We start from the raw sequence: 25278 nt of genomic DNA, 5'->3' as shown, positions 1-25278 counted from the left end.
CTCCCAACCCCTTTTCTTTTTTTGTCATCTATTGAATAATGGATGGATGGCCGCAGAATTCCCCCGCGTCTCCAGTTTGCAGGCTCGTCTCCGGCGCTCCGCGCCCGCTATGATCTGTTTTCGTATTTGATAAGAAGACATTTAAAGTCAGAAGGAAGGAAAGGTGGAGGAGACAGTGGGGAGATGTTCTACAAACACTGACAACCATCAAATGACAGGAGGCAGAGCTGGAGGTGGCAGAGATGAAGATGATGAGGTTCTCTGTGGGAGTGACCAGGACAGAGAGGATCAGGAAGGAGTCCATCAGAGGGACGACACATGGTAGATGTTTGGAGAGAAGGTCAGAGATGGTTGGGTCATGGACAGAGGAGGGAGAGGGAAGATATTGGTAGACGGATGCTGGAATTGGAGGTCTAGAGGAAGACCAGAGAGAAGATGGATGTATGTAGTGAGAGAGGATTTGAAGGTAGTTGGTGTGAGAGAGGAGGATCCAGAGAACAGGGTGAGATGGAGAAGGTGGATTGGCTGTGGAGACCCTGAAGGGAAAAGACTTGAAAGGAGAAGAAAGAAGTCATTTAAAGGCTGTGTTTCGGTACAAGACAAAAAGATCATTTTAAAAAGACACCGGCGGTTTGCAGCAGGATTGAACGGCTGCCATCTGTGCTCAGGTTTACGGCGCCGCCATCCAGTTCTACGAGCCTTACTCGGCGGAGAACCTGTCGGAGCGTCAGCTGTCGCAGCTCGGCCTCTCCAGCCTCAACCTGAGACCCGAAGGCACGGGCGGCGTCTACAGCAACAAGAGCATCTGCCTCCTCTCCCACTGGCCTTTCTTCCAGTCTTTCCGGAGTTTCCTCACCTTCCTGTACCGATACTCCATCTCCGGCCCGCATGCGCTGCCCATTGAAAAGTAAGCGTGACGTCTTTTGTTTTTTTGTAAACCTTAAAGTCTGGCACGCCGCTCCGGGTTTCCTGATGTGATTCTCGTCGTCCCCCTGGCAGGCACATCTCCCACTTCATGCAGACCGTGCCCTTCCCCTCCACCCAGAGGCCGCGCATCCTCGTCCAGGTGAGTCCTTTTCCAAACGCCGTCCGCTCGCTCGCTCGCTCGTTCCTCCCCTCGCCGCGGATTTCAAACCTCCTGGTGCATCTTCTCCTGCAGCTCTCTCCGCACGACAGCCTGATACTGAGCCAGCCCGTGTCCTCGCCGCTGCCTCTCAGGTAAGCTGAGCAGAAACCAGGTGCTGAAGCACAAGGCGACGCAGCCCGCGGAGGAGGGGATGGGACATAATTCATGCGAGGATGTTCTCACCGGCAGCAAATAAAAGATGAGCGCTTTCGCTATAAATAAAATGTTTTCAGGCCGCACGCTGCAGATCCTCTCAAATCGGGACACGCCGTGCTTCCGCCTCAGGGTTCCCTCGCCACGGTGAACAAAAACTGCCGCAACCCGTGGGGTGACAAAGCCAGCCAGGAAGCAAGTGTGTGTGTGTGTGTGTGTGTGTGTGAGTGTCTGTGTGTGAGTGAAAGGAAAAAAGAACGAAATTATTCTATTTCCATCGTGTTGCTGCACATAAGGGAAAGGTGTGCAGATCGGCCCGATAAAATAGATCAAGAAGTCGATAAATCCTCTGAATCAACCCGACAGAAAACAGCAACAACAACAACACGGCCTCACCACCCTTCTTTTACTTCACCCCTGTTGTGTGTGTGTGTGTGTGTGTGTGTGTGTGTGTGTGTGTGTGTGTGTGTGTGTGTGTGTGTGTGTGTGCTGTAGCGGGGGGAGCCTGTCCACGCTGCTGCTGAATCTGGGCCCGAAGAATGCGGCCACCCTGCTGGTGCTGGCCGTCACCGAGCACAAGATCCTGGTGCACTCGCTGCGCCCGGCCGTGCTCACCAGCGTCACCGAGGCTCTCGTGTCTGTAAGTCTGTTTTTTTCTTTCAAAATCATCCTCATCGCTCCAGTCAAGGCGCCGGTCAGATTAGCACGGTTAGTGTAGCAAGCGTAGCAGCTGAGGATGAGCGGCGTTCAGAGCTCAACAGAAAGCCAATGTATTGTAACATCCGGACAATCCTCTTGTTTTGGTCCAGCTGTGGTTCGGTGGGAACCGGCGAGGTCCGATTTGCTCCCGGCGGCCCGGTTAGCATCTGGCACGGCAGCTCTGCCGCAGTAGTATGTGTGAATGCTAGCTCGTGCCGAAAGCGCCACGCAGACGTACCACTTGTTTCAATCTTAAGGGTAGAAAAAAAACATGGCCGACATTTAGCCTACTGTGCTATTCAACAAGAACCTAGCCTAGCATTTTTCTCTGAGTCACCAGCGAAAATAACCCAAGCCTCAAAAAGTTCCAAGTTAGTTTTCTGAGACAAACCATTCTGTAGCGTACGGCGCTGCAGCCGTCCCATGACACTGTGCTCTCCGCCTCAGATGATCTTCCCCTTCCACTGGCCGTGCCCGTACATCCCGCTGTGCCCGCTGGCGCTGGCCGGCGTGCTGAGCGCTCCCTGCCCTTTCATCGTGGGCGTGGATTCGCGCTACTTTGACCTCTACGTGCCCCCGGCCGACATCACCTGCGTGGATCTGGACACCAACACCGTTTCCCAGTGAGTGACCGGAAAAAGCTGGATTTGCAATCGCCCCCCTCCCCGCCCGGGCGATCGGCGTCTGTCGGCCGAGGGTCGGCCACGCAACGATAAGAGACGGCCTGTAAAACATTTCCGAGACAAGAAAATTAAAGAAAACATTACGGCTGCAGATTCGCTCGGCGAGGCTGACGTCAATCCGTGCCTCCCTCCTCCTATCTTCTCACAATGACTCCTCACTGTCCTCCCCTCCCGTAAACGATAACCATATGCTCCTCTGCAGGAAGGACGACAAGAAGGCTTTAACGTGGAAGATCCTGCCGCGGAAAGCCTGCAAGCACCTTCTGAACAGCCTCAACAAGCTCCACCAGCAGCTGGCCGAAGGTGAGCCCGTCGACGGATCCATGAATAATTCAGCCCGCCGGAGATCTGCGGAGTCAGCCCGCTTTACCGGAAACCTCCGCGGATCGTTATGTTGCACGAAGAGAGGGTTTCGGTCCCTCTCCCGCCCCGAGACGCTGACGACAAAGTGTCATTGTTAATTGCCCCGGTTTGCGGCTCGTAGCCGGCGGCTCGTGCAGCGGCTTGTTTAGAAAGAGGGATGGCGGCACAGAGCCTCGGGGCGTCCAGGTCAGCAGCAGGTCAGGGAGGACCTCACCTCCCCTCACAGCAGAAAAAAAAAAAGATTCACCTGAAGAGATATATGTATATGTGTGTGCGTGTGTGTGTGCGTGTGTGTGTGTGTAGACCATTTACCTGATATAGCATATCTATTTATATCTTTCTGTTCTTCCTAATCCTCAGTGAGGTCTAACCTCTGAGCTCCATGACCTGAATCACTGTGTTTCCTCACGTCGGTCTTGATGAAGTCAGGACACGTTCATATGTGCAGCCGCGTAGACTTTGTTTCCATGGCGTTAGTGAAGCGGCGGCGGCGGCGGTTGTAGGCCCTTTACGGCGCCAGAGATCTTTTGTGGGACGGCATCCGATGGCCCTCAGACTTCCACGCTGAGCGTTACTGTTCATCCAGAGGGTTCTCGCATGGCTTCTCTCCATCTTCAACCTCCTGGGTTCTCTTTGCTCTCCTACATATTTCTCTCTATGTTCTCCCCATGTTCTCCTGCCTGGGTGTTCTCTGCATGGCTTCTTCATGTTCTACTACGGTTCTCCATGTTTGGGTTCTCCATGTTCTGTCCTTGTTCTCCTACCTGGCTTCTCTGGGTTTGGTCTCTTCACGCTCTTCCATCTGCGTGCTGTCCAGGTCCTCCACCTTCTACCCCACAGTCCAAAAACAGTCAGCAGGTTCACCGAAGACTCGATTGTCAGTAGGTATGAATGAGAAGATGAATGATTGGATGTCTGATGATTGACAGGTGACCCGTCCGGGTGAAACCACCGCCTCCTCCTCCTCCAGATTCAGGATTGGCTGAAATGATGAAAGCAAGTTTCGCCCTCAGGTGGTCAGTTCAGCCGCGAAGATGTCCAGATGGAGCCGGCGGTGACGGGCGGCGAGCTGGACGACGGCAAGAGCCTCCACACTCTGGAGATGGAGATCCAAGAGACCTTCCTGCGCTTCATGGCGGCCATCCTGCGCGGCTACCGCTCGTACCTGCAGCCCATCACCCAGGCCCCGTCGGAGAAGACCACCGACGTCGGCTCGCTTTTCGACATCCAAGGTCTGCCGCGCTCGAAAGAGAAGTCGCGTCCCGTTCTCGTGCTGCAAGTAAAGCGGTGAAATATAATCCCTCCCTGCCTGATTTAGTCGTCCTGGAGGTCAGGGGCCGCCGCCTCGAATTTCTCCTAAATCGTCCCTGTAAAGATCTTCGGTGACTCAGCTTAAGCCCGGCGGGACATCAGGCTGGGATGACAAGTCGGAGAAAAACGCCGTGATTAATGACGCTGTGTCCCGGCACATCTGTGCTCTTACGCAAGCCACTTTTTCATATCCCAACCTTAAATTTGAGTAAATAATAGCCGCGTTGACCCGCGATAAGTCAGGGCCCTCTTTAACAACCGTGATAGTTACATCAAGCCCACTTTGTCACGCATGTACTTATGTAACACGGCTGTGTGTGTGTGTGTGTGTGTGTGTGTGTGTGTGTGTGTGTGTGTGTGTGTGTGTGTGTGTGTGTGTGTGTTCTCCCAGGCTTCCTGAAGAGCAGAGACCGCTCCCATCAGAGGTTTTACGCGCTGATGACCAAGACACAAATGTTCAGCCGCTTCATCGAGGAGTGCTCCTTCGTCAGCGACAAAGACGCCAGCCTGGCTTTCTTCGACGAGTGTGTGGACAAGGTGATCGCCCCCATCGATCCCGCGCGTCGGAGACGATTAATCTCCCGCCGTCCCCGTCCGACTCTGACGGCGATTTTCATAAAACCCCGCCGTTCAAGAGGGGATAATTAATCACACACTTCCCTTTCAATTAAGAAATCTCATTAGGCTGCCGGTCGGGCCGGAGACAGCTGGCGTAATTAATAATCAAATAACCAGGATTATGAGACAGAAATGGAAAATCCACTCCGAGCGTCGCTCAGCTCTCATTTCTGACGTCTGCTGTCCGAATTAACGTCATTTTCTTCTTCTTCTCCTGGTTTTTCCGCTTTGCGTCCTCCTCTCCATTAATGCTGCTTTTGTGCCGGCGCTGGGCTGATAGCTCTTCACCGGGGGCAAGGTAAGCCCAGACCGCTGCGTGTGTGTGTGTGTGCGCGCGTGCGTGTGTGTGTGTGTACCTGTGTGTTTGTGCGTGTGTATGTATGCGCACACACACTTATAAGATATTTTAAAAAGCTTTTTATTGGCGTGTGTGTGTGTGTGTGTGTGTCCGTGCAGCCGAGGTCCTGGAATGCCAGGCTGTACAGAAGCTGCTGGGTTTGTCTGCATTATTGAACCAGGCGCCATTAAAATGACGGCGGTATAAGATTTTATTGTATTTCTTTGGCCGTCCTGTCCTGTCGGCTCTCCTGCTCGATCGTCTTCTCATTGAAAATGTGGCAAATCGCAGGGACAACGAAATAACAAAAGGAGAAAGTAATAAGTGGCTTTGGCTCGGCTGAGATGATAATCGTGCCTCGGAAATTCTCGCTGCGCCAGTCGTTTCTGCCTGGGCGGCGATTTCGGTGGTTCCTGACAGCATTTCTGGCCGCGCCCTGCCCACGCACGTTTTTATAACTGGCCGAGGCGGACGGAACACGGGCCTCTCGCTTTCTGCAAAGCGTTTTCTGCGCTTGCAAAGTTGTGCAATCAGGAAGTCACGCTCCATCCTGTGTGAACGTCGAGCGCCGGAATATCAATGGCCGCTGCGGTTATTATCGAGAAGTGGAAGCATTGATTCATTCAGCATCGCTGCCGCTGGTGTCGACAACAAGCGATTGAGAAAGACCTCCGGGGTGTAAGAGGAAGGGCAAGAAGAGGAGAATTGAAACGGGGGCAGGCGGGTCACGGAGCCACAGTCGGCCCCGTCGGCCCCGTCATCCACTTGACCGAGTCTCGAGAAAAACCCATTTAACACGGCGTGCAGGCGTGCAGGCTTGGAGGAGCGCCCGCCGGTTCTGATGCGCGGCGGCGTGGCCTACTTTTTTCCCGATCTCCCAGACAGCGATTATTTTCCGGAAGCGTGGGCTCTGACCCGCCGCGCAGCACGAAGGAGGATTGTAAACTGTAAACATCTCGGGCCGTCACGAGCTGCGAGGACGTTTGGCACCGAGACGCAGACTGTCGGCGCTCTGCCGGCCCCGGAGCCACGAGGCGGCCTTTCTGTCCGGGTCGCCCGGCCTGAAGCCATTTACTGCCGGCAGAATCCGGGGATGAAGCCGCTGCTTTGGCGGGGCTCCCCGGACAAACGGAAGGCGGTGCCATCTATCTGACGTCGCCGGCGTCCGTTTGTCCCCGCTGACTCGGACTATCGGATCCGGGGGCTCACGGCAGATATCCGGCGGTGACGTCCGCCGGGGAAAGAATGGAAAACAGGCGAATAATTGTGTTCATGCGTGTCGCCTCTGTCTCCCGCAAACCAGATGGACAGCGAGCGTCCGGAAGACGCCAGGCTGATGGAGCTGGACGAGTCCGGCCGCAGCGAGCACACGGTTTATATCAACCCCCCGGAGCTGCCGCCGCTCCCGCACGGGGAGGAACATCCCCTGCGCTACAGGTACGGATCTGACGCTCCGCCACGAAGGCTTCAGCCAGCGGCGAATGTCTCGCGGCGACGCCTTCACCCGATAACGTCGTCGTCGTCTTCCCGCAGCTACGCCGGGTTCCCCGTGTTGAACTCGGAGCTCCTGGAGCCGCTGGAGGGGCCACATCTTCCGACGGCGGGACTGACGTCGCGTCACAGCAGCCCCGCCAGTCCCACGGCCATCTTCAGGCGCTCCAAGCAGGTGGGGAGTGTTTGAACCGGGAGCTGGAATTTACGAAGGCTCAAATTTAAAGTTGTGCCCCTCTGTGTCGTCTCAGGAGATCAAATCTGCTCAACGCATGGCCAAGGCCTACTCCGCCATGCCACAGATGTGGTCCAAGTGTCTGCTGTGCCGCTGCTACGGCCTCTGGTTCATCTGCCTGCCGGGCTTCGTCAACGCCTGCCACTCCAAGGCCCGGGCGCTGCGCGTGGCCTACGACGTGCTGAGGAAGATGCAAGACAAGAAGCTCCAAGCCCCGGACGAGGTAGGAAATATGGCCGCACCTTAGCAAGAGACGCTCATCCGGAATAAGGCAGAGGTAAAAACAAGGAGTGTCCGAACCCCGTCGGCGTGATCCGACGGATTCCAAGGGACTCCGTGCAAAGGCAGAACACACACTCGGAGCGCCGCACTCGGTCGTCACCGCCGCAGAAATGAGGTAGTGAGAGGGATTCACTTCCCTCTCAAAGTTCACAAATGCGACAACATCGCGGCAGAATGCCGAGAGAGGTTTGCTCGCCCGCTGCCTAAAGGGACGTGTCGGTGCTCGGCTTAAAGATGGACGCCGCAAAAAGTGTACCCTCTTGTCCCTCTTTTAATTCCTCTTCCTTCAGCTGCAGGGAATCTTCAAATCTGTGCACTTGGACCTTAAAACACTTCATAGCCTTGACTTTGACACTTTATAGTTTTATTTGTATTTGTTATTCTCCCCTCCTTTTGTTACTGTTTATACAATGTCCTACTATTATTTATTATTCTTATGTTTTACTTGAAACTCTGGCACAACAATTTCCTTCGGGATAAATAAAGTTATTCTTATTCTTTTTCCTCTCCAAGGTTTGCTACCGCGTGTTGCTGCAGCTGTGCGGTCAGCACAGCCAGCCCGTGCTGGCCGTCAAGGTCCTGTTTGAGATGAAAAAGGCCGGCGTTCAACCAAACGCCATCACCTATGGTTACTACAACAAGGTGCCCGCTCTTTTGGTTTGCTTACTTTTCATTTTCAGACGGACGGACGGACAGACAGAGCATTAACTCTTGTTTTTGCCGCAGGCGGTGTTGGAGAGCACCTGGCCGTCCACCACCAGGGGCGGCTACTTCCTGTGGAGGAAGCTGAGGAACATGGTCCTCGGCGTGGCCCGGTTCAAGCGGGCGAGGAGGAAGCAACAGACCCCCCACAGAGACCCGCAGCTCTCAGGTAAAGGAAGTCGCCGCATCCCTGAACTGCGTAGGCAGATTTGTGCTCCTGTAAACAGGAACATAGTTCCCACCAGTACTTTGTGTAGTCGGTGCCGTTTAAGCGATGCGTCCAATACAGCGGGGGTTCCCGGGCCGCAACCGGGCCGCGGCTCAAATGGAACCGGTCCACAAAGAAAATCTTTCTCGGCACAAATTATAGTTATTTCATTCAACCTTCCGGATCTTCTTTTAAAAAGGGACGGTTTCCGCCTTCGCCTCACTGCCGCACTGAACTCTGTCGTGCCATTTCACACATTCGCCAGCACGAGCTCGCCCTTGAAAAAACTGAAGTCACCCGAGAGATTTTTCGTGAGGAAACGAGCGAAGGATGAGACTGCAGACTGTCGGCAAAGAGAGAGCTGCGTTTAAAAGGAACTAGCGAGATTCCTACCTGAGTTACGGGTTGATGGATACACAAGCTCCGCCCCGCTATGCATTATCTGCAGTGAACAGCTAGTTAATGATTGGTGAAATGATCTCATCGTGACTGTAATTCCCTAGGATAAGGTGCAATCATACTCAGATTAAATGCTGTGAACTGACAAACGTTTGTATGATTTGAACCCCTGGGCCTCGAACCGATCTGCTTAAAACTGGTCCATTGCTGGAACGAGGCTAAATGCTTTGGCGGCCTGAAGCTCAGCAGCCCCAAAAAATCCATGAATTAGCCGCATGGCTGTTTAAGCCGCAGTGTTTAAAGCGTGTGAAAGAAGTGGCGGCTTATGGTCTGGAAATGACGGTCCATTCTTAGAGAGGCCGCGCAGTGGACCGTTCATTAAACACAAGGCGGCAAGGAGGTGGACAATTCTCCGTGTCTTCATCTTCTTCGCCGGTCCCGTGTACATACCCATGTACCCGTGTACGTACCTGTGTACCCGTGTACGTACCCGTGTACGTACCCATGTACCCGTGTACGTACCCGTGTACGATGTTTGCGGCATTTAGCGATGTGTCTACAAGCTCGGGAAATAAACGCTCTGCCCGTGTGTGGATTCAGCACCGAGTATAAATCAGCCTCAAGTCAGACTTATGTAATCCCATCTTGCAAGATTAAACTTTAGTATGGAGTTCCTTCCTCATACTTCTGCAGAGTTGTGTATTTTGTACCGCTAACGCGGTGACTAATTTTTGGGTGTTGTTCCTTTGACCAGCTCTTCCTGTGTCAACAAATGTTTTAACAAATTTGAAGATGAAGCGGTGAGGCCGCAGAATCGCATCGCCGATTCCCCGATGTTTTCCATCCGTCCTCGATCGTCACGCGATAATTACTCAGCCCCGAGCCGACCGGTGCACTTTGTCCTCCGCGGGTCCAGAAGTTCATTCAGCACAAACCGCCGTGCAGAAACATGACCGTTGCTTCAGAACACACATCAGATTCAAACTGTTGTTCGGGGGAGGCGGCTGTTTCACACGCTTATAGTTTTGATAAATGAGGCAGTCGCTGTGCGATTTCATGACTTCCTGCGTTTGGCAGTAAAGAAGACGTTAAAGAGGGCCGGCTGTGTGGGAGCGCCGGCTCCGGCCGGCTCTTCCACCGTTTCATAACAGACGCTCTCAGGCACATTATGTTCCTGTCTCTCCTTCCCATAACAACCCGACAAGCCTTGACAAAAACACAAAAGCACCATTTTTTTTTTTTTTTTTCATGGTTTGTGTTTGGATTTTAAATCAGCGCTCCGGGGTCCGGCCGGCGTCTGCCTCGCTCTGACACGGCTGATAATGAAAGCGGAGAAGACGAGCGGTTCTATCTGCTCAGGACGCCTCGACAGGAGAGACACAGAAAGACCTTCTCCAGCAGAGACTTGTTTCAGCTTTTCTCTTTCTCTCTCTGTCTCTCCGTCGTCGGGTCAGACGGCAGCGACCTGGACTCGGTCAGCCACGGCAGCTTGGACAGCGCCAACGACTCGGCCGAGCGCGCCTCCATCGACGCCGACTTCAATAAAACCGACTCCAGCGACGACGGCTTCAGCACCGGTAGGAGGACGGATGTCCAAGAGAAAGGAGACGGATGGACTTTATCTCGAATCCCTTCAAATACGGATTTGTTTCCCGACGGGTCTGACAGAAGGCAAAAGAAAATCTAGAGCATTAACCCGGTGACTCTTCGCCAGGTGGTCAGTCCGACCAGGGCTACGACTCCTTGTCCAAGGAGGAGGAGAAGATGTGCTTCAGGGAGACGGAGCAGACGGAGCAGACGCCAGCGCTGGAGGACAAAGATCCCGGCCAGGCCGGTGAGTTGGTTCGGCTTCGGCCCAGTCTTGACCACTTAGGTGTTGAAGATGGAAGCCTCCACGTACCGGAGGCCCAGAACACGGGAAACCATGTGAGGAGGCGTCGTGGCGCTGCCTCGGGGTCTGAGGACCGGTTCATTTCCCAGTAGAGGTGGCATTTGATGCTGATGGGTAGACCTGACGTACAAGAGTGAGTGAGTGAGTGAGTGAGTGAGTGAGTGAGTGAGTGAGTGAGTGAGTGAGTGAGTGAGTGAGTGAGTGAGTGAGAATGGACTGTTCTCCCCACAGCACCAGGCTGCACTGGTTTCACTGGACTGAACTCCTCAAGGAACCAGATTACTAGAACATTCGTGCTTGTTTATCTGAGATGAATGAGAAAATGTTTCTGAAGCATCGGAACGTGTCATGGAAATACACACACACAAACACTCACACACACACAAACTCGCGCTTGCACAAAATCTCATTGTTGTGTTTTTTTTGTTTGTTTATTTTCATTTGCAGCCCCTGCGGATGAGGTTTCGATCATTTTCTCCTCCACTTCCAGCTCGGTGGTCAAAGAAGGATCTGCAGGTTGGTGTTCAGAGGTTTGTCTCCTGATGTTCTTCATGCCGTCGGCTGTTAAAGTTCCAGCCTGCTTTTCTTTCTCAGGAGGCCGGCCGACGTCCGGCGCACTCGGCGTCACGGCTCCGTGCCAAGTTCTGCCGAGACCCCATCGGCCCGAGAGCCCGGACTCGCCCGGCGGCCGGGACGCCGCCAGGCTCGCCGTGCCGCACCTCGGCTCAGCGGCGTGCGGCACGGCACGGCCGAGTCCGGACAGACCGGAGGGACGACGAGGCGTGGAGGAGGAGGAGGAGGAGGAGGAGGAGGGAGGCGAGCCGGACGGCCAGCGGGAGGCGGGAGGAGGCGGCGGGGCGTCCAAGAGGACCGGGGCGGACACGAGGTCGGACCCCCTGACAAGGAAGGCTCCCGTGACGGCGCAGGAATGCGAGGAGATCGAGACGTATCGGACCGAGGCGGAGCCGCAGAACCCGACCTGGTCCCGGTCTCCTCAGACCTCCCCTCGGCCCTCCGCCCTGCTGCGCTCCAACACCAACCTCCCCCTGCCCGCTCGCTCCAGGGACCGACTCCGCCAGTCGCCGTCGCTTCCGCTCGGGGTCGGCGCCAAAGAGAGGGAGAGGCCGTCCTCCTTGGTGTTTCCCTCGTCCCCGACTCACTCCACCTCCTCCTTCTCCATGGAGTCTCTGTTCAACCCCACCCTGGACATCTTCAAGAGCAGCGTGATATCGGCGGGGAAGGGCGTGGCCGAAAAGGCCAGCCGCCTCTACTCGCGTCTGTCCTCGCAAACCTCCCTGACGCAGGTCGGCGGCCGAACGACCTCCCGCCGCCGCGCCGTCCCGTAACGTTTCCCCCTGACCCGTCTTGTCCTGTCACCCGCAGGACGCAAACTGCGACCGCATCAGCGTGTCCTCGATGGCCTCCGGAGACGCCGACTGCTCGTCTCCGCTGGAACACGACTGCGGCGCCGACCCGGACGGCGTGGCCTCCCCTCAGCACGCCGCTGCGCCGCGGCTCAGGAGGAGCCCGGCGGCGGCTCACGCGGCCCTGGGCAGCCCCGGGACCCCCGACAGGGTCTTCAGACACAACTCCTTCTCAGGTGGGTTTTTTTTAATTTCCACATCAACGAAATCCCGGCCCGAGCCTCGGTTGGAAAACGTGCTTTCGGATTATTGGATCGTTTTGAATAATATCCATATCGTGTTTGTGACCAACCCTCCGCGAGCAGGCGGTTTGGCCCTTTCCTCCAAAAGCCCCCACGCCCCGGACTCCTCCCCCGACGCCTGCCGCTTCCAGCCGACCCCCAGTTACACCGTGGAGGTGAGCGATCCGCCCGCCCGGGTGTTTTCCCGGCCGAGCGTCCGCGGGCCTTCACGCCGCTCCCGTGTCCCCGCGCAGGTGCTGATGTCCAGCTGCTCCCTCTGCAAGACCTGCGACTGCCTGGTGTACGACGAGGAGATCATGGCGGGCTGGACGGCCAACGACTCCAACCTCAACAGCACCTGTCCCTTCTGCGGCACCGCCTTCCTGCCTCTCCTCAGCGTGGAAATCAAAGACCTCAGACCAGAGAGCAGGTGAGGCTCATCGGACGCCGGACGTTTTGGCCGACACAGACTCCCGACACGTTCCCCGTCCCGCCGCCAGGCCTCCAGAGCGCGGCGATCCCGTCCCGGAGGAGGGCCCGGCGGCTCCGGTGACGGTGCCGTACCTGAGCCCCCTGGTTCTGTGGAAGGAGCTGGAGAGCTTGCTGGTGAACGAGGGCGACCAGGCCATCTACTCCCCCACCGTGGTCGACCAGCATCCCATCGTCTTCTGGAACCTGGTCTGGTTCTTCAAAAGGCTGGAGCTGCCGAGCGACCTCGCCGCCCTGATCCTGACGTCCCAGCACTGTCGCCGTGGAGACCAGGTGCCGCAGCCGTCCGATCGATCGATCTTTTTCCTCTTTGTCCTCTAAAAGCCGAGCGAAAGAGCGCGGCCGCCTCACCGGCCTCGCCGTCCGTTCCTCCAGAGCCCGCGGAGCGTCCCGTCCGAGGACAGCAAGCAGGTCCTGGTGAGGATCATGTGGGACAACCTGCGGCTGCACCAGGACAAAGCGCCGCCCTGCTACGTCCTGTGGAACTCGCACTGTGAGTCCCTCCTTCCCCTCCGCAGTCTCTTCCCACGCCACGAAGACGAATGGCGGGGCCGCGGTCGGCGCTCATTTCCTCCCTCTGTCCTCCCCAGGTGCCAACTCGCTGGTGCGCTCGGGGCCGTGCGAGGAAGGCCAGCTCTTCACCGTGGAGCTCCTGCAGGGTTTCGTGCGAAGCATCAAAAAGAGCGACGTCTACCAGCCCGTGAGCCAGATCATCCGGCTCCTGGGGCCGGAGCTGGGCTTCAGGAGGCAGAGGTGGGGAAACAGAGATTTGGGTCTAAAGTCTTGCCAAGGATGAAATGAATAAAAAGATTTCTGTCCCCTGTCTCTGAAACAGGAGCCTGTACAGAGACTTATTATTCCTCGCTCTGGTGTCTCTGGGCAAGAACAACATCAATATCAGTGAGTTCAAAAGCACGACATCCTGTTTTAGCCACGCTAGTCGCATAGCTCTGCGGACGGCAACCAATGACACGCCAGGCCGTCTCCCGGGCCGTCGGAATAGAGGGAGGGAAGCGGCGGCGGGCCGGGTGATGGCGCGACTCAGAATGGCGAACGTCATACCGTGGGAAATACTACGGCTCCGTAGAGCCGGCAAATCACACAGCTGGCAAGAAGCTCGGACGGCTCGGAGCAGGACTTGGACACGCGCCTCTGTTTCTCCAGGCCGTATTCGGTATCGGTCGCGGGAATCTACGGGTTCTCTTTAGCTTGAGTCGCAGGCGCGGCGCTGCCAGAAAAGCCTGGACGTTTTCCAGCCCCATCTTAACCTGGACCGAAAAACCGGGACAAACCGAAACGCACGTGACGGGGAAATCCAAAACAAAGGGTACGGTCGGACAAAACCGCGTCTGCGGGGCGAAGACAAGAACTGGAATAAGAGTGGAAAAAAGAAAAGATCGAGCCTTTTCAAAAACAATAAGATAAGATGGACTTTCTTATCCTGCGACAGGAAAGTTCCAATTAATCACCGCAGCGTTACAGGGAAGAAAATAAGGATATAGATCCAAAGTTACCACAGACTGTGTACAAGAAATACACCAGAACACTGTTTCCCGACCTTTTCGGAGCTACGACACATATTTTACATTCAAAAAATCACACGGCACGCTGCCGCCTAAATCTGTTTTTAATGAAGTCCAATGGAACCGTAGTCCCGCTTTACTTTTGCTCAGAGTGAAATCTGGCCCTGTTGCAGGAGCTGAAGAAACACTATCCAACTTTCATTATATTGTCTTGACGTCCTTCTGACCGCTGCTCATCCTCGGGCCTCCATCTGGGTCTCAGTGTTCTGCAGGAACATGGATTATGTACCATTCTAAGGGCCATAAATAAAAGAATAAAATCACTCAACAAATAAATTAGAATTTCAGCAGCATAAATACTGAAAAGGCTAGTAGCCCCAGCTGGCAGGCGTGCACAGGAGCCAACGCCCCATGACTCTTGAGCGGGGGGGGGGGGCGATGTTGCGCCCCCTGGTGCCCAGCCGTGTGACGAGCACACGCCGCCTCTCCATTCTGAGGTTGTGGCGAAGACATGCCACTTTAGAGCCGCTGAACCGTGACGGCGCTACCAAGTATTCCTGCTAGCGCTGCTGTGAAGCGATTCGTTCATCAATCGCTGAATCGTGTTGGTGCCGCCATCGGTCAGAGCTGTTTTGTTTTACCACAGGCGTGCTCACGTGCGCTAATAGTAGCCTTTAGCCTACCGGATGGACGACTGTGTCATTTCTGTTTTACCGAAACGGTTATCTCATTGCAGATGCTTTCGACCGGGAGTACAAGCTGGCGTACGATCGCCTCACCCCCAACCAGGTCAAGCTGACGCACAACTGTGACCGGCCGCCCGGCGCCGGGGTCATGGAATGTCGGAGGACTTTCGGAGAGCCGAGTCTGTGAAAGCCGCCTCCGGCCGCCACCAGGATGCCCCGCGCCCGCCGCCGCTCCTACCATCAGGTCTTTGGTTTGTTTTTGTCGGACCGCTCTTCAGACTCAGGACCGGCTGTCCGGACGGCGGCACTAAACGTCTAAAGCACAAGCGTGGACACGAGACTTAAGATCGAGCGACTGCCATTTGTTTTGTACACCGTCGGCGCTGGGGAGGCAGACGCCGCCAGTTCTGCCTCTGCCGGGTATTCAGAGTTCTGGCTGTGCTTTAAGTACATCCGCTGTAAAATGTGTGTACAGTTTGTTTTATGACTTTGCGTCGAACCCTGTGAGTCACAATGTAAGAAATCGTACTGTCACTTTGCCGACATTCCTGCGCGGTCCGGGAGACCTTGTCTAAGACTGTTGTGTGTGTGTGTGTGTGTGTGTGTGTGTGTGTGTGTGTGTGTGTGCGTGTGTGCGTGCGTGTGTGTGCGTTTGTGTGTGCGCACAAGAAGTATTCACCTTTTTATAGAAGCACTTTGACCAGACAAACTCTTGCTGAACTCTGTTTTGTTTTCGGCCGAGGGACTTTTATTTCTCCAAAACACAAAGTTAAAGAAATCTACTGTAATTTCCGGGCTGTTGAGCGCACCTGAATATAGGCTGCACCCGCTAAAATAATGTACATATAAAGGCCGCACTTGTCCAGAAGCCGCAGGCAAGTGTCCAGGTTGTAACATGACATCTTTACACACAAACATTTTTTTAACTTTTAATTCTATCCATAGCGGTCACATCCACAAATACGTACTGGAAAGGCTTTTTTCCACACGGTGGCTGGAACACGGCCGATGAAAAAGATGAATGATAAATATGGCGAGGAAAAGTCCGTCCATCCACTCTCTTGGTCCTCCTCCAGGCGACGTCCGTCTCAGTCTTCCTCCTGCGCACTAAAAACACTCAGGCCGTCGGAATTGAACAACCTCTGAGTTTTGCGCTGGTTTCATGGTTCCGATGTGACTGAGCTCAATGTTTGGCGGCGTGAAGCTCGTCAGCCCAAAAAAATCCATAAATTAGCCGTGTTGTTCAAAGCGTGTGAAAAAGGTAGCGGCTTCTCGTCTGGAAATGATGTTATTCCTCCTCGCCTGAGCCACGTGGACGCGTTTGTTTGTTCGTTCATTCATTCGTTCATTCATTCATTCGTTCATTCATCCTCCACGCTGATGCCGCCCTCAGGGTGGCGGGGTTGCCGGAGTCTATCCCAGCTGTCACTGGGCGAGAGGCCGGGTTCACCCTCGGACCAGGACCACCTGTAGAGACCCTCTCGTCCACACGGCCTCCAGAGACATATCGCACGACACAAAGAAACACAATTCCGTTCACTTTCGTTCGCACATCATATAGAAACGTACAACCTTTCACTCATTCACTCACACGTCCGGACATCGTAGGCTCTCCAGAGAACCTCATGCTCGTGTTTGGACGCGGAGATTCCCTTTTCTGCTGGGAATCCAACCAGGGACCTTCTTGCTGTGAGGCGGAAGCGCTAACCGCTGCGCCGCTGTGCTGCCCCTGACCAATATGAAGACATTATTGAAATATATACATATATAGATATATCTCTGAATCAAGAAGGGAGCACTTAGTTTATCTATATGCACAATTTTTATTCATGTTTGGTTTTTTTTGTATGACGTACCAAAATAAAAACACCGCTATTTATTTACAAAGGTTTTCAAGCAATACCTTTTTTTACCAAGTGACTGCCATGGCGTGTCAGCGTCTTGTGAAGGACCACCGCGTGGGGGAAACAACACAACTTTGAAAAGAGTACAATCAAACTAAAGCGGCGAGATGTTTTCTGTGGGTGTGATCAGCGTGTGTCGTCCAATCGTTCGTCGTCTCGGCCGCGGGTCGCTTCTGTACAGTCGCCGGTTTGAAGAAAAAGGAGGCTGCGATTCAATGGAATCTTAAAGAGAGACAGCGAGCGGGAAGCGTTGCAGGGTTTTTTCTCCCTTTTTCTTGGTTTTGCACTGAACACGTGAAGGAGGACTTGAGTCTGTCCACAGACCCGCTGCACTAATACTGTCAATCGCTATTAACTGACCAAATCTGCTTGGCTCTGTCGGTCCGGGTGATGCGGTCGCGTCCTCTAAACCTCTGCAACTTGCGAGCGACGAAAAAGACAGAAAGAAAACCCACCGACGACCAAAAGATCACTTGATGTCTACATGTTGGTTACACCTGTTTGTCGACCAACACTTATCTTTCTCTAGTGCTAGTTGTCATTTGTAAAAAAAAAAATGCTAATTTGTATGAATTTTGCATTTTCCGTCTGGATCTATAGTTTGCTTTTTATCTCTGAATAAACACGTTTTATTCTGCGGGCTGTAGGGCGTCCTCTTCCTTCTCCCCGTTGCAGCAGGCAGATGGAGCCGTGGGATGTTGCAAAGGAAAGTGATTGGCGCCATTGCATTCTTAAACATTTATGATTTAAAAGTCACAATGACCCAAACAACAGTGCCTATTCAACATACACTATATGGCCAAAAGTATTGGCTCAGCCATCCAGATGATGGGAATCGGGTGTTTCAATCTCTTCCACGGCCACCGTTGGATCAACTCGAGCACCTCGGCGTGCGCGCTGTTTTTACATCCCTTTGTGAAAGAACGGGCGGCTCTCAGGAGCAGTGACTCTCGTCAGGTCGCGTGGCCTGACCCTCCTCTGCAGAGTCGCCGTCGTTACCACACACTTCCATGTTCTTCTAATCCAGCTGACTGGAATATTTGGGAGCGGATCCGTGGCAGATCTGGCCTCCGATCACGGCTCCACGCTGGAACTCATCCAGATCCTCAGAGCCACCAGTCCTTTCACAAATGTTTGGAAAAACAAGGCGTCTGCTTAGGGGCTTGATTTGATCCACCTGTGGCCGCGGAAGGGATTGGAACACCTGATTCCCGTTGGATGGCCGAGCCGACGCTTTTGTCCAGATGGTGTTGATGTGTTTGTTGATTATTCTGTGAAAAAATCCCCATATCTGCAGAATGTTTTTTTGCTTGGTTCGAATATTTCACCTCCTCCGGTGTGATGAAAATGAGTGGTCAAGTTGCAGTGGAGTGTGTGTGTGTGTTTGTGTTTGTGTGTGTGTGTGTGTGTGTGTGTGTGTGTGTGTGTGTGTGTGTGTGTGTGTGTGTGTGTGTTTGTGTGTGGAGGGGTTTGAGCCGGACGAGGTCTTGTGTGAGGGACGTCACAGAAACGCAGAGCAGTGCAGCTACGACGCCCTTCCTTGGAGATGCTGGTGCTCGTGAGATTCCATCCAAGGTTGGGTTTCAGAGCGCCGGCGTTCCTGGCCGAGCCCTCAGATGGAGACCGGGCAGACGATGATGCGGTCCTCCAGCATCACGCTCAGCACCAGGAAGATGAAGTAGAGCAGGAACATGGTGGAACCCAGGACCTTGTTCATCTTCCACTTGCAGGAGGCGATGGAGATGATGACGAAGAGGAGCATGAGGAAAAGCAGCACGATGGCGCAGAAGAGCCCGTTGCTGCTGACGGCCACCGGAGCCAAGCCGTGGATGGCCGAGTACATCAGCCACGGGACCGGGAGGCTTCCGAGGAGGAAGGCAGAGGAAGACGAGTGAGCGAGGAGCGGCGAGGAGAAGCGAGGAGAAGCGAGTCCAGCTCACCCCACGGTGATGTCGAAGATGTTGCTCCCCACGGAGCTGGACACGGCCATGTCGCCCAGACCTTTGCGAGCCACGATCACGCTGGTAATGAGGTCGGGGATGGACGTCCCCGCGGCCAGGATGGTCAGGCCCATGATCTCCTCCGAGAAGCCGATGGTCTCGCCCACCTGTGGGAGAAGCCAGAACGTCCACGCGTCTCCACACACACACACACACACGCACCGGTAACTCGTTCGCTCTATGTGTGTATCTCACGCCGACCTGATGGGCCCACCACACCATGAGGTAGGAGAAGATGGCGATCCACACGATGGAGCCCAGGAAGGTCATCGCAAAGAACTTCCTGGACTTCTGCGCAGGGGGAGAATGTGTGTTTTGAGAAGTTTGAGGACGCCAGCTGACGCCCGAGATGTTTCTCCAACCTGGTTGCGGACGTCGGGGACGGTGAGCCAGAGAGGGAAGACGATGGGCAGCAGGAAGAGGTAGGTGGCTTGTTTGAGTGGCGTGTCGGGCCACTCCAGAGACAAGGGTTCCTCCCCGCTCTCCTCCTCCTCCTCCTCCTCCTCCTCTTCTTCTTGCTCGTCTTCGTCCTCGCTGGACTCGTCACTGTCCTCCTCGCTTTCGTCGTCCTCGCTGTCAGATCCCTCCGAGCCGTCCTCCTCACCAGGCGTGTCCTCCTGCAGGGCGAGAACAAAACCTCAGGATGACCAGGCTTGCGGGCCGAACCCGGAGAGGATTCAAAAAGGCCTACAGAGAACCTTGTTGTCGTCCGCCGGCTCCTTGGTCTCTTTCTCCTCTGCGGCCGCCGATGCTTCGCCCTGCTCTTTCTTCTTCCCTCCATCATCTAAGAAAAGGAGGTCGGACCTGTTTGGACTCTCCGCAGAGATGAAACCTGACGCTGGACTTCTGGAAACGGCCGGGTTACCTTCGCTCTTCTCCTGGCTTTTCCTCTCCTCCTTCCGTCTTGCCACGTTATTCAGGGTCTCGGCCTTTTCCTTGAATTTCCCTGCGATCGAACAAGGACTTTAGTACCAGAACATCGTATCACGTGGTTCCTCCCGCACATGCAGGAGGTTCAGTGGAGACACTACCTTGTCCAGACATGCGAGTGAGAAGGTGATTGGCCAGAGATGTTTCTACTTGTGACCCTGTAATGGAGCGGCTCGGGGCGACTGGCTGCAGGAGAAGTGCTATAGCTATAGAATGACTGAGTAACTGCTCAACCCTGCAAGTATGGTAGATCCACATCGGGGACGGTCTGACGCAGGGGTGTCAAACGTACAGCCCGCGGGCCGGAACCGGCCCGTCAGGGGGTTCGATCCGGCCCGCGGGATAAATCTACAATTTGAAAAAATACCTAAAAATCAATGTGGTTGTATCGTCGGACTCGCGGCCGCGTGTCCGGGACACTCGGGTGGAGAAGTGGCGAAGCTGCCCGCTGAGCGCCACGTTGTGGGTGAGCTGGCTCTGACGGCGGGGGTCAAACTGAAGGAGTCCCATCATGCTTTCCTGGCGTGCGGCTGCGGAGGCGGCTGACAGGTAGCGGCAGGCCAAGCGCCGTGCAGCCACGGTGGTTGCCAAGGCGAATACTCGGGCACGAGAGCAATTTTTGACGTTGAATCTTCTGCGCCGACTTCCAGAGGAGTGGAGATTCGAGTCCGCCATGTGGCGGCTCAGGAGGGGGAAGCGGTGCTGCGTCAACACCGTGTACATCGGGATTGGAGCGCTGCTGGAGCGGTGGCCGGGATACTTCCAGGGATACTTCCGAGACCTCCTCAACCCCCTTGAAACGCCTTCCAATGAGGAAGCAGAGCCGAGGGACCAGAATTTACCGGCGGATCAACGTTCCCACCCTCAGCTATGGTCACGGCTGTGGGTAGCGAGCCAAAGAACCAAGCGGCCGTAATGAGTTTCCTCCGCGGGGTGGCCGGACTCTCCCTCAGAGACAGGCTGAAGAGTCGAGCCGTCCGGGAGGAGCTCGAGTCGAGCCGCCGCTCCTCCGCATGGAGAGGAGCCAGAAGAGGAGGCTCAGCATCCGGTCAGGACGCCTGCTGGACGGGGAGGTGCTCCAGGAACGTCCGTCTTGGAGGGGGCTGGGGTGAAGACCCAGGAGACGCTGGAGTGACAAGGTCTCCAGGCTGGCCTGGGAACACCTCGGGGTCCTCCAGAGGAGCTGGACCACGTGGGGGGGGGAGGCCTGGACCTCTCTGCTCCGGCCGCTGCACCCATCACAACTCCGGATAAGTGGGGGAAGATGGACGGATCCACGTGGAAATCACTAACTACTTTTTTCAAATAGAAATGCAGCTCCTCCATTGTGTGCACTGTTTTAGCCGGTGTTGGCAACAGGACACAACACTGTGTGACTCACAACTTACAGCAGATGGCAGCGATGCGTCTGCAAATGGCATTTCGTCTTATTGTTTTCCACTTCGTATTTGCTGGTTGAGGTTAATAAGAAACCCGTGCGCTCGGTTTGGACGCCGCATGTTTTGGTGCCACGATGAGACTCGCCGTGGTGGAAAATACAAAAAGGACGGAGGCATCGAGTCGTTGAAATGGCGCTGAATTTTCTTCATGATTCTCAGGTTGTTGGTCGTGTATTTTTGAAAGGAACGGTTCGTTACATGGAAAGATTTGTATCATTGACCTTTTCTCCTCCACACTAAAACAGAGCAACATAAGGACTTTGTGTTACTTCTAGATAATTACGCTCTGATTTTAGCGGTCCGGCCACCTTGACATCCAATCAGGCCGTACGTGGCCTCCGGACCAAAAGGAGTTTGACGCCCCTGGTTTCGAGGTTCACTCCACTTTCCCTGCAGCTGCACAAGTGTTTTGGAGTTCATGTTTCGGCACGGCATTAGCTGTGCTGAGCCAGAAGGCCTGATGACACCAGGAGAAAATGGCGTTCTTTGAGGCCACCGCGCTGTCGTCACAGGCTAACGAAATAAAAGTCAAACTCTGTTCCTTTGGCCTCTCATTGTCTCTTAACATGAGATGAAACGTCCTCAATTCTCCGTTCTGCAGTGTTTCCACCCAGGGAAACATCAGCAAACTCTTGCTTCTTCTCAGGACAAATTTCCACCATCCATCTTTAATAGATTCACCCTCGGTAAAAGGATGAGGTAAAGAAACAGACTCAAGCAGGCTGGAATGGGTGGAGAAAAGATAAAGATGCAGAGGTTCTCTTCAGGATTGACCAGGATGGAGAGGATCAGACACATGGTAGATGTTGTGGAGAGAAGGTCAGAGATGGTTGGGTGATGGACAGAGGAGGGAGAGGGAAGATATTGGTAGACGGATGCTGGAGTTGGAGGTCTAGAGACCAGAGAGAAGATGGATGGAGGTGGTGAGAGAGGAGATGAAGGTAGTTGGTGTGAGAGAGGAGGATCCTCCAGAATAGAACTTTGACCCCTGTGACAAGCGTCACTTTCCTGCTCCGAGTGTGTCCACGGGTCTACTGCCATCTTCTGGTCAAATAGCATTTTTGCTCAGTTTTATTCTCTGTATTCTTGATTTTATGACGGCGGCTGCAGGCTTGTGCTAAGCTAAGTGGTGTGAAGCTGAGCTGGAGGCCGTGCCGTCGCACAGGGAAGGGAATCAACGCCCTGGGCTGAAATTCCCAGCTGCGATACAGTCTGATAAATCCAGCGGAGGAGAGGCCTCACGCTGGTGGACACAGATCCAGATCAAGATGCAGCGTTCAACATCTCTGTTCAGTGCATGTTTCAGTGCCGCTGTGGTTTTTCTTTTTCTTCATTCGTCCTGGACGGGTCACCTGTCAATCAGTGGTCGCCTTGACATTCACACACTTCCGGTAGCAGTTTGGTCTCCAGTGAACCGGCTGAGCGTTGCCGGACTTTGGGGGTGAAGATGGAGACCGGAGAAGGAAGCCGGCCAGGAGGAGCCGGGGTGTGACGGTCAGGAAAATCACCGCTTGATTTCTTCAGATCGGGGAGAGGCTTTCTCCGATTGAAACCCAAAGAGTGGTTCATCCGCGAGCCGGCGATGGAACACCTCCACGGGTCGCAGCAGGTCTTTATGTGCTTAGTATCAATCTGGACTTAGCGCCGCCTTCCCAGAACACTTCGCTAATCCGTTTCTGCAGGAGAGGCGGGGGGGCAGCAGGTACTCACCGCCAGGAACTTCATAAACCGGCGGGAAGCCACTCACCGTTTCCCAGGGGGTCCAAGGTGTGGATCATGAGCTGGAAGATGGTGTTTCTCATGGTGCTGTTGTGCAAAGAGGCCGTACTGCCGCCTCGCTGAAGAGACGGCTTCAGCTGGGGAGAAACACGCCGGGTCACAGCGGCCAACAGATCCGAGCGAGGACGCTCACGTCACGCCACATTGAAGGGGGGTCAGCATTGAAGGGGGGTCAACATTGAAGGGGGGTCAGCATTGAAGGGGGGGGGGGGACATTGAAGGGGGGGTCAGCATTGAAGGGGGGTCAACATTGAAGGGGGGTCAGCAGCATTGAAGGGGGGTCAGCATTGAAGGGGGGTCAACATTGAAGGGGGGGCAACATTGAAGGGGGGTCAGCAGCATTGAAGGGGGGGTCAGCATTGAAGGGGGGTCAGCATTGAAGGGGGGCAACATTGAAGGGGGGTCAGCAGCATGCAGACCGGAAGGGTCGGTGCAAAGGAAGAGAAAGAAACGGAGGGACAGGGAGGACGAGGAGGGACTGACTTTTACCTTCAGTAGATTCCTGTCTTGCAGAGCAGGCACAGCATTATCCTCATCACCCCCATGACTCTGTGTGCAACAAGGGTTATTGAATGATCATCAGTCCAGCGGCAAAATTAGAACGAATTCCACTTTTTTTCTTTTTTTTTTTCAAATCAAGCTTTATAAAAAAAAATGCATTTTCAATTCTAAGAGATGAAAAAATAGGCAGATTAAAAATTAGATTAAGAATATAAATAGTATTATAGTTGTTGTTGTTTTGATCAATACTATTTGGCTTAATGTATGTAAACATTTATCTGATTTACATGAATTCACAATAGTATTAATAATAATAGTTATCTCTAAAACTATCCTCTGCAGATGGTTTATTCCTGCTTCTTTGGGACCAAATAAACCTGGGTGCACAAATCTCCCCAGCGTGTTCGTAAAGCCAAAGTTTCATGTAATTTATAAAATGAAAAAAGGAACGTGTTCCGGTAACGGGCCGTAAAGGTTAGTCGTAACTTTGCTCTCCCCGATGAGCGTCGGTTTTATCGGGCTTTTCACTTCATTATATTTCGATCGCATCATTTTGCGACTGGTTCTAATCATTACTGTTGAATAGTGAGCTGCCATCGCGTGCGGCGCCGGCATTGAAATGTAACCGGGAAAACGTTCTGCGCCAACGGGTGAGCATCTTCGTCCAAACCGTCAGCAGGATGCTCACTCGCAGACAGCCGGATCGGTCGAACGTACGCGCACGAACGAGGAAATGAACCGATGGATTTCAGCGACGTCACGCGGCTCTCGTGCTCCGGCGGGAGCGCTTACCTCCTCCGCTTCCTCCACGGTGATGATCCTGACCATGTTCTTGTGCTTGTAGAGTTGGGTTTTAAAGGCCTGCTCCAGCTGCACGTTGAACTTCATGAAAATCACATAGAGGGTGTAGCTGGCCACCAGCGTCACGCTCTCCCACCACAGGATGACGTTGTCCAGGAAGAAGACGATGAGCAGGATGAGGTCGAGGATGTAGAAGGACACGTCGCGGAACAGCGGCCACCAGGTGAGATGGAGCACCTCGCGGGAAAACAACGCGCACATCCCGATCACGAACAAAATGTTGAACACCGCCGACCCCACGATGGTGCCGATGCCCACGTTGCTGTGGGCGATGAAGACGCCGATCAAGGAGGTGAAAAGCTCTGGGGCGGAACCTCCGGCCGCCATGAAGGTCGCTCCCGCTACGTCGTCGGAAATGGCCAGCTTGTCTGTGATGACCCCCAGCGCGGGAACGAAGAACTCGTCGCACACGATGGCCAGAGACACGAACATGTAGATCATGCCGAAGACGTGGAGGATCACCCAGCCTCTGCGCCGGTCTTCCACCGAGAAGATGTCTTCGGGGTATTCCGCCTTGATCTGAGGCGCTTCTCCAGGTGGACCGATTGTCGGAGGAAGCGGCGCCGGCGCCGGCGTCGGTGTCTCCTGCGGCGGGTCGGGGGACACGTAGACGCAGTGGATGATGGTGCGGTTGGTGCCTGCTGGCGGAGGAGTTCCTGAGGAGGTGGTGGCTTCGATATCCGAGGCGGCGCTTGGTGGGTCCGGCCCCGAGGGCTCCTGTGCGGGGGCGGGAGCGGGGGCAGGGGCGGGTGCAGGGGCAGGTGAGGGGGCGGGGGCGGGGGCGGGGGCGGGGGCGGGTTCTGGATCGCGTGACGGGGCGAAGGGTTCCTCCCGAACCCGAGCGTCCGACTCCTCCGCCCCGTCGGCCGAACCCTCCCCGAAATCCTGCCCGATCTGGGGCAAAGGCCAGGGCTCGTGCAGCCTGGCGCTGATGGTCAGCTGGTAGAGGGTGCAGAGGAAAACCCCGGAGAGCAGGAACAAAACTCGGCTCAGCTGCAGCCGCTTCCTTCTCGTGGAGAACAT

At 54.7% G+C, this 25278-nt stretch overlaps 2 protein-coding genes across 3 annotated transcripts in view; one reads left to right on the top strand and one right to left on the bottom strand.

Moving 5' to 3' along the window:
* dennd4a (DENN/MADD domain containing 4A) overlaps positions 1–17391 on the top strand; it is a 24149-nt gene extending 6758 nt beyond the window's left edge. Inside the window, exons 6-31 of one of the 2 annotated variants that reach the window (XM_086163297.1) lie at positions 669–907; positions 1000–1066; positions 1160–1218; positions 1775–1919; positions 2426–2601; positions 2864–2964; positions 4038–4256; positions 4727–4872; positions 5234–5251; positions 6594–6727; positions 6824–6956; positions 7033–7239; positions 7812–7940; positions 8025–8169; positions 10062–10184; positions 10322–10441; positions 10946–11014; positions 11093–11802; positions 11882–12098; positions 12228–12319; positions 12398–12573; positions 12644–12905; positions 13008–13125; positions 13223–13385; positions 13468–13532; positions 14892–17391. In XM_086163297.1, coding sequence (XP_086019423.1) covers positions 669–907; positions 1000–1066; positions 1160–1218; positions 1775–1919; positions 2426–2601; positions 2864–2964; positions 4038–4256; positions 4727–4872; positions 5234–5251; positions 6594–6727; positions 6824–6956; positions 7033–7239; positions 7812–7940; positions 8025–8169; positions 10062–10184; positions 10322–10441; positions 10946–11014; positions 11093–11802; positions 11882–12098; positions 12228–12319; positions 12398–12573; positions 12644–12905; positions 13008–13125; positions 13223–13385; positions 13468–13532; positions 14892–15028 — 4170 coding nt within the window. In that variant the 3' untranslated portion in view covers positions 15029–17391. The remainder of the gene's footprint in view (positions 1–668; positions 908–999; positions 1067–1159; positions 1219–1774; positions 1920–2425; positions 2602–2863; positions 2965–4037; positions 4257–4726; positions 4873–5233; positions 5252–6593; positions 6728–6823; positions 6957–7032; positions 7240–7811; positions 7941–8024; positions 8170–10061; positions 10185–10321; positions 10442–10945; positions 11015–11092; positions 11803–11881; positions 12099–12227; positions 12320–12397; positions 12574–12643; positions 12906–13007; positions 13126–13222; positions 13386–13467; positions 13533–14891) is intronic. The other variant, XM_086163298.1, reaches the window with a different exon arrangement.
* On the bottom strand, positions 15126–25278 carry slc24a1 (solute carrier family 24 member 1). Its single transcript, XM_086163714.1, has 8 exons — positions 24187–25278; positions 23383–23442; positions 22862–22970; positions 19611–19691; positions 19444–19529; positions 19108–19362; positions 18686–19036; positions 15126–18607 (listed from the first exon to the last, which is right to left on the bottom strand). The coding sequence occupies exons 1-8, from the start codon at positions 25276–25278 to the stop codon at positions 18329–18331; spliced, it is 2313 nt and encodes a 770-aa protein (XP_086019840.1). The 3' UTR covers positions 15126–18328.

The sequence above is a fragment of the Fistularia commersonii genome, chromosome 17 (genome assembly GCF_037954325.1).
Source record: "Fistularia commersonii isolate RoL2024-O1a breed Wild chromosome 17, RoL_Fcom_v1.0, whole genome shotgun sequence".
In the NCBI taxonomy this organism is placed as follows: domain Eukaryota; kingdom Metazoa; phylum Chordata; class Actinopteri; order Syngnathiformes; family Fistulariidae; genus Fistularia; species Fistularia commersonii.
The sequence above is the reverse complement of the archived record's forward strand: the minus strand, read 5'-3'. Positions and strand labels throughout refer to the sequence as shown.